The sequence below is a fragment of the Urocitellus parryii genome, chromosome 9 (assembly GCF_045843805.1).
Source record: "Urocitellus parryii isolate mUroPar1 chromosome 9, mUroPar1.hap1, whole genome shotgun sequence".
Lineage (NCBI taxonomy): Eukaryota > Metazoa > Chordata > Mammalia > Rodentia > Sciuridae > Urocitellus > Urocitellus parryii.
Window position 1 is genome coordinate 95,887,240 of NC_135539.1, and position 14,543 is coordinate 95,901,782.

Sequence of the window (14,543 nt, forward strand, 5' to 3'; positions counted from 1 at the left end):
CCCCGCCTCCCCGGCCCCCCCTCACCCCGACCCTCGCCCCGGCCCCCGTCTCCCCTCCCCCGCCTCGCCCCACCGGCTTCCCACCACGGCCTCTCTCGGCGAGGAAACTCTGGCCTCCGCTTCCTCCTCCTCCGACTCGGACACCGGCGGAGCCTCCCCGCCCCCGCGGAAGAAACCCCGAGCCTCGGCGGCGGAGGGAGCAGGAGAGCCCGGGGCTTCGGCAGGCAGAGCAGGCCTCTCTCCTCCGTCCTCGTCGTCCTCTTCCTCGTCGTCGTCGTCCTCCTCCTCCTCCTCCTCCTCCGTGGTGGTAGTGGTGGGACTCCCCCCGGCTGCTGCCCCTTCCGCCGCCGCCGTCTCCCACCGAAGTAGCGGCCACAGCCTGGTCAGCGGCAGCATCATGCAGGCCAACGGGGCAGGAGGAGGAGGAGGAGGCGGTGGCAGCGGCGGTGGAGGAGGAGGGGGCGGCGGGGGCCAGGGACAGACCCAGGAACTCGCCTGCTTGTCGGCCCAGAACGGAGAGTCGTCCCCCTCGTCGTCGTCGTCCGCGGGGGACCTGGCCCACGCCAATGGGCTCCTGCCTTCCGCCCCCTCCGCCGCCAGCAACAATAGCAACAGCCTGAATGTCAATAACGGGGTTCCCGGCGGGGCGGCCGCCGCAGCCTCCGCCACCGTCGCAGCTGCCTCCGCCACCACCGCCGCCTCCTCTTCCCTGGCCACCCCAGAACTGGGCAGCAGCCTCAAGAAGAAGAAGCGGCTCTCCCAGTCAGATGAGGATGTCATTAGGCTAATAGGACAGCACTTGAATGGCTTAGGGCTCAAGTAAGTATCACTTGCCGGCAGCTGGTGATGGACAGACCGAGGGACTGAGGCCACAGGGGAGGGGGGAGTGGGAGAGGAAGGCTGGAAAGAGCTTGCTCAAAGAGAATGCCACTGGACACGCAGAGCCCAGTACAGAGGAGGACACGGCCCAGACAGGCCCACCCGGGGAGGAGGAGCAGAACTGAAGGGAAATCAGGGAATATCAGTCGGTTTGACAAATTGTGAGACTAGCTGGGCAGTTGAGGGGTTGGGGAGCGGTAGTAGCAACCAAATAATGATCCCTCTCCACGCACCTTCAGAGCTTAATTGTCTGTCAATAAAGACAGATGCGGGAGTGTGTCTCTGTATGTTGGGGGAGGGGTGGATTAGAGCTGGTGGAAATAATGAACCTTGGAGGATTTGTTTTTCAAGTATATCTCAGAGGCATCTTTGTGGGACACCTCCCCACCCCCAACCATGACAACAACCCAGGCAAACTACCAATCAGGAAAGACAATCACCGACAAGTGTTTATGGAAACTGGGGGGCTGGAATAATTTGGAAAGAGGTTGAATAAATCTGATGGGAATAATGAAGTAAGATATTGTGTTGATGTCATTTGAAGACCCATATGTGTGTGTACAAGAGGCCTAGCACTAGGCTGAAATCCCAGTGTAAAAATCAAGATGATTGCCTCTGAAAAAGGAACATCTGAACTGGTGAATCATTTGTTTCCAAATACAGTTTAAGAGGCCTTGTGTAACTAACATAGGATGAAGATAGACATGAGGTTTTACCAAATACCACCATTCTGTATACACACAAAGAAAAATTAAGAGGATGGAAGGTAGGATTGGTGGGAGTGCCCTGAAGCCTAATGGAGGAGCCAGAATCGGAATGATATGAAGGGGAAACCATGCAACAGTTTCCTAGCTTCAAAGCATAGATTAAAATAAACTCTTAGGTTAGCCAATATGTAGTTTTGTACTTATGAATTTGTTGGTGAGTGGGAGAAGGACCACACTTTCTGAAAATGATTCAAGTATTTTGATTCTCAGGCAGATCGTTGCACTATTGGGTTGAAAAATAAGTAGAACTGAAGAAAGCATTGCATTGAAACAAAATATATAAGACGGATAAATGGAGTTCTTAGATTTCAAAGTATGTGAGAGGAGAAATTACATTTGATAAATCTTTTAAGCTCTCAAAGAGAAATATATTGTAGGAAGATTTCACTTTATTCCCCAAGGAAAAGGATTAGTATGAAAACAGATTTTGTAAATGCTAACAGAACATATTACTGAGACAAGAAGCAAGCTGACAGCAGCAGGAGGAAATAACTCGTGACTGTTTGGAACCTACACCATAGTAAATTTGCTATTTTTAGTATAGAGAGAAAGGAAATGTTTTTTGATGCTGGATTTATTTTAATTTTAGAGATTGACCTAGTAGAATTTCTGTGTGACCATAATATCTGGGTGGAAGACTCTGCCTGACAGGTCATCTGTTACCTGTATGGTACTAAAGATTTTATTTTTCAAAATGTAGAACCATCTGTAGTATCTCGCTCCTGGGATTTTGTTGGTTTGTTTTGCTTCATTTATTTGACCAGTTGGTTAGAATGCATTTTTAGAAAGTTTATATACTTCATTAAAATTCTGATACATTACATTAAATAGCAAAAGTAGAAAGAACTTAATTCTGGCTTCAAGATTTTTAACTTTACTAGAAATAAATTTTAGGTTGCAGTTTTAAAATCAAGTTTGTTCACCCAAGCACATCAAACCTTTTTTTTTTTTTTTTTTTTCCCCTTCACGGTGAGGTTAGCTTAAAAACTTTGCAACTGTTTTCATAGACATTAGCTTATTTGGAAGAGTAAAACCCTGAAGTTGGTCAGGTCTTTTTTACACTGTATCTCTCCTGCAGCCAGACTGTTGATCTCCTCATGCAAGAGTCAGGATGTCGTTTAGAACATCCTTCTGCTACCAAATTCCGAAATCATGTCATGGAAGGAGACTGGGATAAGGTAAAGTAGGGCATATAGAGCTGTGTGACTGCTGCTAAAATTATATATTTGATGTGCATTTTATGACATTTCTGTTTTTCTTTTATACCAATTTTTGCAGGCAGAAAATGACCTGAATGAACTAAAGCCTTTAGTGCATTCTCCTCATGCTATTGTGGTAAGAGGCGCACTTGAAATCTCTCAAACGTTGTTGGGAATAATTGTGGTAAATACACTTTTGTTCTTAGTTTCACATTTATGCTTATTTTAGTAGGTTATTGATAACTCTAGGCATCTGCCTCTTATAAAAGATAAGGCTTGAAAGTAATTAAATTTCATATAATTAAATTTGTAAATAGGATGAGTTGACTAAGATGTTTTAAGTATGAATAAATGTGTCATTTGAATCTAGTTTATTAGTTAAGGTTTACAAAAATTATATTGAAAGACCTTCATGCTTTCAGTGCTATTAGTAGGAATTTTACATTTATAGAGTTAAGGATAAAGTATACGTTTATAACTACTCAAAATATTGAATGTTCTGGTTAAAGAGAAAATGTGTTTGGGAGTGTATATATATCCATACAGCCTTATAAAGCTGGTACTGTCTTTTTTTTTTTTTAATTTTTGGGAATTATAGTTAATTTAAATCAACACCATTGGTGTACTCACCATTTTCTGTCCTTCCATTCTGAGTGATGTGAATTGACAGTGTCAAAGTTTATATAATATGTATCACTCTGGTAGAGGGTTTGTATGCAGATTTGACCATTGGGCCTTGCTTACTGGCCTTATTTCCCTGACAAGATCAATTTAGTAGTTTAACCTGTTCGCCTCTTCCATAAATTTTGACAAATCTTTTATACTAATGGGCTTTAATTCTTCAGTAGATGTTGGTGAGAGAGAGGAGGGAAGAAGTTTTTTCTAAGTACTGGTGATTGGAAACCCTGAAGAATCAGCTGCTAGCTGGTGGCTGCTGGCTTTTTAACTTCTAGCTGATTCATTTGTTGTCAAAAGCAGTTTCCTGTCCGGTGGGGGAGGGAAATAAGGGGAATAGGAAGTGAAGTAGGGAAACCAGCTGTTTGTTAAATATTAGTAAATGACTGTTAACATTTGGGTTTTTTTTTTTTTTAAATTGGGTCAAACATTAACCTTTTTCTATAAACTTAATAGAACCTGATGGGTTGTTTTTTTTTTGTTGTTGTTGTTGTTGTTGTTTTCTTTTTTCAAAGACCTTATTAACAAAAGAGTTTTCAAATTCTTAATATCATTCTTTACAATAATATGATCCTAGAAAATAGGCTTCAGGTGATTTAAAGATGCAAACACATATGAACAAACATGGATTCATTTAAATTGATCAAGTACATTCTATTCTTGCAAAATACCCAAAGATTAAAAAATTTAAACTACCTATCAAGTCAGATGATTGATAACTTAGGGAATAATCAATTCTGCAATAATATTTAAAAATAGAAGTTAAAATAGTTAAATATACTCAAAAGGATTACAGGTTTTTTAGTAACCAAATTAGTTTTCCCAACCAGTGTTTTTGTGATTTAAAATTTAATGATATTGAGCAGTTTTTCATACATTTTTGGCTCTAACTGAATAAGCTAAACTCAAACAGTTAAAGGGCCAAAATAAGATTTGGGGTTCCCTTCCCTTTGGGCAAGTTAGCACTACTTACTTGATGATCATAAAGAACTTGCCTATGGACTGTTTTAAAAATAAGTGTATATGATTTCTTAGAGGTTGTTTTCCTTACCCAAATTATACTTGTAATTTAGTAGTTAAAATTTTAATGGACTCGCTTCCTGTTTTTTTTTTTTTAAATTTGTTTATAGTAATTTGAGACTTCTATATTGGATTTAGATTATGACTCTCATTAGAAACCTTCATTAGAAGCAACATGTAAACTGAGGAAAGATAGTTGTAGATAATAAGGAGGAATCCTTTCTTTTTACAGCCTGTTCAGTCTGTAGAACATTCTAGGATCTAATAAAAGATGAAGATTAAATCTCTGGCTGAGCCTCACACCATCAAACTGTTTAGGTATTTATACAAAGAAAGGGGTTCCAACTTTGATCTCACTTTCGGCATTGATGAATCAATTGCTTTTAAAAATTCAATTCAGCAGTTTTTGAAGTTGCTCTTCACCCTTCTAATTGTATTCACACTTACTCCTCTCCCCCACCTCATCTCCAGAAGATAATCTAATGTAAGCTTAAATTTGTAATAATACCTAGAAGATAACTATTTGGATTTTTTATTATAATTATTTTAATTGTATATTCAGACACATTTGATGACAGTCTGCACTTTATTTTTTAAACCTGAATGTTTTTATTGACCCAAACTACTCACCTCATCCTCATTTTTAAATGGTTTTCAGTCATGTGATATACTAGGAATAGCAGAAGTTGCTCTGGATTTTCTGGAAGCTGAAGTTATGAATCAAGTTTTTAGTTTGGATTCAAATATGCATAGCCATGTCTGAGGAATTTGAATGGATATTTGAGACCAATAACAGAAAATTTCTGTATATTTAAAAAGGTTGATTATAACAGGAATATGCCTAACAAAAATGTTTAAATGTTGACTTGACGTACAAAAATTAACTAGTATAATTTAAAGTCAAAAAAGAGGAGTTTTAAGAGCCATGACTTAAATATAATTCATTTTTCATTTCCTCAGAGTCATGATTTAATTGATATAACTTGCTTAGAACTTTATCCCAGAATTAGGACCATTACAAAGTTAGGAAACTGCCCTCCATAACTTGACTTTCTGTATATCGTTTCTGAGCTTTTCTTCCACATTAAAATTCATTCTGACAATAGGAGAGAAAAGAATAAAGAGTCCAAGCATGGGGTATGAAATGTGTGAGGCAACAGCAGAATTTGCAATGTGAAGCTGTCAATCTATATCCTAGTCATTTATCAGTTTCCGGATTTTATTAGATGTTAAGAGAAAGAAATATTACCAGGCCCAAAGGTGTTGAAAAATCATTTAAGAACAGAAATAATCTCTTAGAGGTCTAATTCGAAGTTGGAAAAGATATAAAAAAGACTTATTTAACCCTCTTTTTCTCATTTGTTCTTTTATTCTTCAAGAAGCTAGTGATCTTAAAAATAAAGTTTATAAGTTAGTAGGGTCCTGTCTCCATCTAAGCAAGCTCTTATTTTACCTCATTTTAAAAACTTTCTCAGTAAATGATTAATATTATTTGTGAACTAAAAGGTCTTTACTTTCTTGTTTTTAAATAATTTTTTGTTGTAGATGGACACAATATCTTTATTTTATTTATTTTTGTGTGGTGCTGAGGAGTGAACCCAGTGCCTCACAAATGCCAGCTCTACCACTGAGCCACAACTCCAGCTCCCTTATTTTCTTGATTATACTTATATTTTTATGCTTTAAGTTTGGGGAGATAAAATACAGATTTGCTCTCTATGCTTATCATGTATCAAATACTTAAGTTGAACTGATTTTTAAGAGAAAAATCATTTTCTCTTTCAATCAGATCTCCAGCTATATTTTGCTAGCAACATGTCAATTGCATAGTCCCAAAATCTGATGTCTATTGAGGGTATTCTTTATCTAATCTGGAAAAATGACTCAGAGAGAAATGCTCTTGCACTACTACCATTCCCTGTACATACATAAATAGGTGTTTATATCAGCTTCTGTCAAAGTTTTAGTCTGCCGTTTGCTTCCCTTCTGCCCCATAGAATGAAAATAACATGTTCAGTCAAAGCTCTTAGTGGGAAAATAAGGGGGAAATAGCATTTGGAGTACTTCCCCTACACACATTGGAATGGGGGAAGGATTTGTCCTGAATTAAAAGAAAGAAAGAAGTCACCTCAAATTCTCAGTTACTAAGAAAATTTAGTGAAGAAATTCAATCACATGCTGGCCAGTTCCACATGACATTTGAATGAAAAAATTTTGCAAATAGATATGATTCTCATGTTTAAATCAGAAATACACTAAACTTTTGATATTGTATTGATATATGGAAATATATGAACTCTTCATTTATAAAAAATTGAATTTTTTCCAGAAGATAAAATGGTGAGAATATCCACAATAACTTTTTTTTTGTTGTTTTTTGTTTTTGTTTTTTGTCTAGTTTTTTGTTTTTCTCACCTGATGAACTTCAGAGTATTTTTTGTTTAATATATAAAGGTTAATTTCAGAGTACATGTACAGCATCATACTTTTCAAGGCACCTTGGTGATTAGTCAGATTCATTAATCTATCTTTATGTGTAAAATTTTATGTGTAATTTTCTTGGGGTTTTGGATCTTGTCTCAGTTTGAAATTTTTTCTGTACTTTAACTATAGATGTAAGGTTAGATCATTCTCAAACATAAGCAACTTGTCTTATGACGGATGTATTTAAATGTTTACCTAACATATATAAAAGGTTTTATTTTGTTTGCTTTCTCTAAAACAATTTTAGAAGCTTATAGTTTATGCCTTTAAATACTTTTTAATAGAAAATCTTATAAAACCAATTTATTATACTCTTAATTCTGTAAATATATGGTAATTTCTCTATACTATTTTGTGACAGCATTTTTTTAAAAAATGAGTTTGAAGTAAACATCTTAAGAAAAAAAAACCTAACTTAGGTTTTTATTTTAAATGGACTTAAGATCTTTAGAACTATACCCTTTGGAGTCTCTAAACAATGAACATTGTCTACCTTCTGACTTTTCTACTTACATTGATTGGCTTGCTCAAGTATCACAAGTAACAAATATGATGAAAGGGTCCCTCCTAGCAGTAGTCCCTAATTATGAAGTTTAAAAGAAGTTTTAATGTGGAATTCACAGATATGATATTCACAAATATCTCTCCTCTCTAGTTAAAAGCTGCTAAAATTGTGATGATAATCATTTCAAGTAAAACATTAAATGATAAAATACCATTAAAAGAATTAAAACAAAAAAAATAGCTGGGCATGGTGGTACATGACTGTAATCTCAGTGACTTGGAAGACTGAGTGTAGGAGGATTGCAAGTTCGAGACCAGCCTCAGCAACTTAGGGAGGCCCTAACTTAGTGAGACCCTGTCTAAAAATAAAAAGGGTTAGGGGTGTAACTCAGTGTGGTAAATCGCCACTGGGTTCAATCACAAGTAAACAACCCCTCCCCCCCCCAAAAAATGACATGATTGGTTCTGGGGGAGGGTGTTAAAAGTAAAACACATTTCAGAAAAAAACTAAATGTGAAAGTGCCTCACAGCAAGCTAAAAAAAAAAAGTGATTTAGCCTTTTGGAAGAAAAGAGCTGATAATAATTGTACTTTGATCAGTGATCAGATTGTTACAAATACACAAATATAAATATTGAACATTTTTAAAAACCTTTAAGTTCAAGGTAGGCATCCCTTTATAGCTGCCTACAAAGAGAGTGAGAATGAGCTTTTGTACTTGCCTGCTTTAGTCATAGGAAGCTCAGTATTTCATATATCAACCTCTAGTTCATTTGTTAGATATTGTTTCTTACTTTCTGAACTGCTTAATTCATCTTTTACATTGTTTTGGGTTTTTTGTTGTTGTGTTAATAATTTTTGTTTTTGTGGTATGAGGAATCAAACTGAGGGCTTCAGGCATACTAGGCAAGTGCTCTACACTAAGCTACACCTTTAGCTTACCACGTCATGGCTTTTAAATCATTCTTCTGTTAATTGGTTTCTCTCCAGTGTTTTCGAAACTTGTTGCATAAAACCTTTCAGTACCTTATTATAAAAGTCAGACATTTTTAAAAAGCAAATTTGGAATTCTTGGAATAGTTAAAAATTTTAATACAAGAAATAAAATTCTGAAGGAACATGTAGGGCAGAATTCATTTTTTTCCTGTGTTGATGAAGCCTTGGTCACTAATGGTTTTGTCTGGTTTAAGAGTCAAGGCAATTTTCCTAAGATGTAAAATTGAGCAAAATCAGATTTAATCTGCTATGACTCTATTAAGCCACATATTTTGAGTCATCTTGAAGCTTTATAAAAATACTTTCAAAGGGCATAGTAGAATGGTTTCTACTGTTCTGTTTAGGCACAAACATTTTCTGAAACTTCCATCAACTTTTTTCCCCTGACTGCTGCTTTCTGTCATGTCAGAGGATGAAGTTTTTGCTGCTGCAGCAGAAGTACCTGGAATACCTGGAGGATGGCAAGGTCCTGGAGGCACTTCAAGTTCTACGCTGTGAATTGACGCCACTGAAATACAATACAGAACGCATTCATGTTCTTAGTGGGTAAGGAAGCTGAGTTTAAGACTCCAGGTTGATGAAGAGGCTATTTTTACAAAAGTTACCATTGGCCAAAGTAGTAATATTTTTTCATGTGAACACCTGGAAATTCCGTGGATAAATTCATTGATGTGTGTACAACCTATTTTTATCATCCTAGAAAGGAAGATATATAAATGGGTGAAAGAATAAAAGAAATAAGTAATGCCTGTGAAATGCTATTTCAAAATTTTTACAAACTCTGTGGCTTGGATCACAGTAAACAATGAAGTGCATACAACATTTTTTGCAGATTTTTTGGTATTGAACCCAGGATCATCCTACCTCTGAGCTACATCCCCAGCCCTTTTTTTTTTTTTTTTAACTTTTTATTTTGAGACAGGGTCTTGCTAAGTTGCTGAGGCTGGCTTTGAACTTGCAATCCTCCAGCCTCAGCCTCCTAAGCCTCTAGTATTACAGGTGTATACCACCATGCCTGGATAATCCTTTAAATGTTAGAATACCCAAAATCTTGGTTCTGGGTCCCTCTTCTTTTCTTGGTCTATAAACTTAGAAAAACTATAATATGCTTTCATGTACCATCTAAATGCTAACGGCTCTTAAATATACCCTGTCATCTGAACTCTTAATAGCCTACTTAACAGTCTCCACTTGGATTTTAATATGTATCTCAAAATTATATATTCAAAACAGAATTCTTGATTGCAGTTTTACTTTCCACCCATGCCCCTACAGACCTATTTCATGTTGCCTCTAGTAAATGGAAGACCCAGTTGCTCAAACAAAAAACTTAAGCCTTATCTTTGCTTTTTCTTTGTCTCTTAACTTTGACACATATGGCCTAACTTCAAAAACATTCCAAATATGTCCATTTCTCTTCAGCTCCACAATTTCTATCCTGGTTAATCCTTAAGATTCAAGTCTCCTAAAATATTATAGTAACTTCCTACCTTATTGCATTCCTTGAGCCCTTAACCATGCATATTTCACATAGCAGCCAGAAAAATACATAATAAAACATAAATTAAGCCATTTCACTCCCTTGGTTAAAACTTTCCCCTAGCTTTCTGGAACATTTAAAATAAAACCCAGAATCTCTATTTAAGCACACAAAATCCACACCCCCATCCTTTCTTGCTTTTTCTTTATTCATTACTTTCTAGTGACACTAATTATTTTCCTTAACTTGCCAAACCTTAAGTCATTTACACAGCCTGTCCCTCTGTCTTAAATGCATTTTCCCTAAGCTTTGGCTACTAGTTCCTCAGGTCCCAGCCCAAATGTCCTCTCTTGCAACTGTCCACTGTTGTTTGTTGTTGTTTTGCAATACTAGAGATTGAACCCAGGGGCATTCTATCACTGAGCTGTACCTCTAGCCCTTTGTATTTTATATATACGTATCTATTTTTTTTAAGTTGATAGACCTTTATTCATTTATTTTATTTATTTATATTGGTGCTAAGAATTGAACCCAGGGCCTCATGCATGCCAGGCAAGTGTGCTACTACTGAGCCACAGCTCCAGCCCCAACCCTTTGTATTTTTTGAGACATGGTCTTGCTGAGTTGCTGAGTCTGCCCTCCAGTTTGTGATCCTCCTGCTTCAGTCTCCCAATTAGCTGGGATTTTAGACATGTGCCACCATGCCTGGCTTGAAATGTTTTTCTTTATAGCATATTTCACTATACCGTGGCCCCAACATCTAGAGAATATCTAATACATAACAAATTTTTAGACCAAAAAATGGGCCAAGGAAGCAGATCGTTATTTTATAAATAAGAAAGCCAAGTCTTATAGAAGTATCAGCCCAAAATAAAACTAATAAATCAAAGAGCCAATTCTCAAACCTGGTTTGACTTATTCCAAAGTCATAAGTCTTGAAACAAAAAAATTCTGCTAGATATTTTGATATTGTGGTTGACAAATTACTTTGTTCTGATTATCTTTTTTATAAGGTATCTGATGTCTTTGTCACCTAAATATCATTCACATAATGGGTTTATCTTGTCTGCTCTGATAACAGAATTTATAATTTAGTATTTAGCTTTTATTCTAAAGTAGACTTCAGTGTCAAGTTTATTCCCTGAATTTTGACCAAGGGATGACAAGATGTGGAGCTGGGATCAGAATTCTTGATTTCTTTTTGTCTTTTCATTTATACTGTGTGACTTTACATAAACAGATATTCATTTAAAACCTCAGGTTTACTTTATGTTTTCCAAAGGGCACAGAAGCAACCACAAGTCACTTTTGCAAAGTTTAAAAAGTTAGTGATTTTCCCATGCAATTTTTTTTATACCTTTAAAAAATTATATATATGTGTGTGTGTGTGTGTGCACGTGCACATATGTGTGTTTGTGTGTGTATATATAATTTTTTTTTTTAATGTGGTGCTGATGATTGAATCCAGTGCCTCTCACATGCTAGGTAAGCACTCTACCACTGAGCTACAACCCCAGCCAGCTCCCACCCCACCCCCACCCCATACAGTTATTGATAGTGGATAGTGAATTAGCCCAGAAAGTTATTTTAGAAACAAAATTTTCACTTATAAAACTTCTCATTGGGTGTTTTTTTGTTTTGTTTTGGGCTTTTTTTTTTTTTTTTGTACATGTATATGTAGCACTTTGTTTTGTTTAAAGTAAGATCTTTTCATCATCTAAGTCACTATTTATATACTGTATAGCAAGAGAATAGATAATTCTGTTGGGTAAGAAGCCATTAAATTATTTGTACTCTTAAGTGAGATAAGTGTTTTGCAGTTGAGAAGGGGGCACGCCTGGCATCGTGGCTCGTGTTTGTAATCCCAGTTACTGAAGAGGCTAAGGCAAGAAGGTCACAAATTCTAGGCCAGCCTTGACAATTTAGCAAGAACCAGTCTCATAAAAATTTAGAAGAGCTGGGATGTAGATGAGTGGTAAAACATCCCTGGGTTCAATTTCCATTATCAGGGTGGGGAAGGAATACAGAAAGTAAAGGAAGTGACAGTGCTCCTATTAACTGAGAGGTTTCTGATACCTATCATTTATACTACCATACAGCAGGTAGTAGAGCAAGTATTTCATATACTTCATCTTAATCCTAACAGCCCTGTTGAATAACCTTTTTACAAGTCAGATTTGTTTGGCAGAATACCAGACAAAACAGCAAGAGAGTTAGTTGCCAGGTCTAATTTCCATGTTTGAATCAAGTGCCTTCACTGCTTTTATTCTTAAATTCCATTCTTAGAAGAGCCAGAACCAAGTTAGAGCCACACAGCAGGGGACTCTTATGTATTCTCCAGAATCCATGAACTTCAGTGGTTATGCCACTTTGTACATAGAGTGAGTCAAAAAAATCCCAGATTTTGTGCTCTAGGATTTCAGTGCCTTTCACAGGATGACAAGGATGTTATCTATTTATACCATTTCTTAAGTGATTATTTGTTGTAAACTCTTTAAGGTATGTTGTTTTTTGTTTAATTAGTGTAAATATCATTTAAGGGTTTTTTTTTGTTGTAGTTATGTTTTGTTTTGATTTATTGTTCAGAAGCCATGAAGTTAGCAGTGGTTAAAAGTAAGGCCTGCCATGAGAATGCCTAGGTTTCTACATTACAGTTTGTCTCTTTACCCAACCTCCCCCCAGGCTAGTTTTGTACCTAGATTTCTTCATTTATAGAAGTAGAATAATAATGGTGCTTATTTCATACAGGATTGTGTTGAACATTCAGTGAAACATGTCGAGGGCTCAGAATAGAGCCTGGCACACAATAAGAGCTACATATACATAATTTATAAGAGTAAAATCTAATGGATAACAGCAGTATTTTATATTTAGCTGTAATTATTGCATTACATTTTAGTAATTATATATAGATTCCAGGTTATATGAATGAGTTGGGTCCACTGTAGAAATTCATTCTTGATATGTATTAGTAAGAACTGGATAACCAAAATTTAGTCAGTATTTTTTAATTATATTCCAAAGAAAAGGGTTTGATGTTTGTTGCTTTCTCTTTTGATTTTTAGGTATCTGATGTGTAGTCATGCAGAAGACCTACGTGCAAAAGCAGAATGGGAAGGCAAAGGGACAGCTTCCCGATCCAAACTGTTGGACAAACTCCAGAGTAAGAATCTTAATATTCACTGCTTTTTTGTTTTTTCTAAGATTAGAAATAGATATTATAGATCAATTAAGAAGATCTATATCTAGACATACTTTTTTTGAGTGGTTATAGAAGATGATGAGAATCCATTGAGAAGTCCTTTAAACCAAAGATTTTCAAATTACCATATCTAACCTCAGGAGTCAGTGAGAGGGTGCTTGTCCCATAACAGTTTCCTTTTATTTGTATTATATAGTGATGCTTTTCTTAAGTTTTCTTTGGAGGAAAAGTACAGTGGTTAGAGAAAAGTATGTAAACCATAGCCTTAAGCCATAAGCATTTTCAAATTTTGTTAATTTTTTTAGGTACATTGTTTTATTCTTACCCCACTGTGTTACATAACTTACAAATTGTAGTAAAAGATCTTCTCTTTGCTTAAATTATTATGTATTATTATGAAGTTTTTATGTTGAAGTAGGGGTAGAAATCCTGAGAATCAGAAAACCATGAGTTTGGAAAGGCATAAGGTATTGAAGGAATAGGTTGTTATTGATTTCAAAACACCTCAGCTGGGCTTGGTGGTGCATGCCTGTATTCCCAGTGGCTGAGATGGGAGGACTGTGTTTGAGGTTAGTGGGGCAATCCAGGAAACCTTTCTCGAAATAAAAAGGGATATGAATATAAAGCACCACCACCAGGTTCAATCCCCAGTACCAAAAAGGGGGGGAAAAAGTATTACCAGTTATTATCTGAATTACCACAGTATCCTTGGCATTAGGAGCCATTTGATGGGAACTAGAACTTAACCTGTTCCAGCAGTTTGACTTGCTAATTGGAGTGTTTTTATGTAATTGACTTCCCACTAATACACAATCATCATTAGATTTTCTTTTGATCATCTTATACTTTTCTTTGTTTTTGTTGGGGTTTTCAGAAGATTCACCTACAAAATAAAGCCCTCCTACCCAAGTATATGCCCATCTAGAGGCATCATCACTGTAACTTTTGATAAATATTCTTAGAATTCACATTATATCACACCCTCTAGAACTTGTCTGTTTAAGAAACACAATATCATTGAGATAGGGACAAGTACAGCAGATGATTAGTAAATGTCTAAATTAAAGTTTACTGTTTATTATTATTTTTATTTCTCTTTTTTAAAATATCTTTTATTAAAGCCTATTTACCACCATCAGTGATGCTTCCCCCACGGCGTTTACAGACTCTCCTGCGGCAGGCGGTGGAACTACAAAGGGATCGGTGCCTATATCACAATACCAAACTTGATAATAATCTAGATTCTGTGTCTCTACTTATAGATCATGTTTGTAGTAGGTAAGAGAAAAACTTCCTATATTCTGGAAAATGCTAACATTTTTAAAAACACAGTTTTGA

At 36.4% G+C, this 14,543-nt stretch overlaps 1 protein-coding gene across 2 annotated transcripts in view; it reads left to right on the top strand.

The window, feature by feature from the left end:
- The first annotated feature begins 6 nt into the window (after positions 1-6).
- Wdr26 (WD repeat domain 26) overlaps positions 7-14,543 on the top strand; it is a 45,160-nt gene continuing 30,623 nt past the window's right edge. The window contains exons 1-6 of one of the 2 annotated variants that reach the window (XM_026407161.2): positions 7-819; positions 2,725-2,824; positions 2,925-3,029; positions 8,933-9,069; positions 13,069-13,166; positions 14,327-14,483. In XM_026407161.2, coding sequence (XP_026262946.1) covers positions 398-819; positions 2,725-2,824; positions 2,925-3,029; positions 8,933-9,069; positions 13,069-13,166; positions 14,327-14,483 — 1,019 coding nt within the window. In that variant the 5' untranslated portion in view covers positions 7-397. The remainder of the gene's footprint in view (positions 820-2,724; positions 2,825-2,924; positions 3,030-8,932; positions 9,070-13,068; positions 13,167-14,326; positions 14,484-14,543) is intronic. The other variant, XM_026407160.2, reaches the window with a different exon arrangement.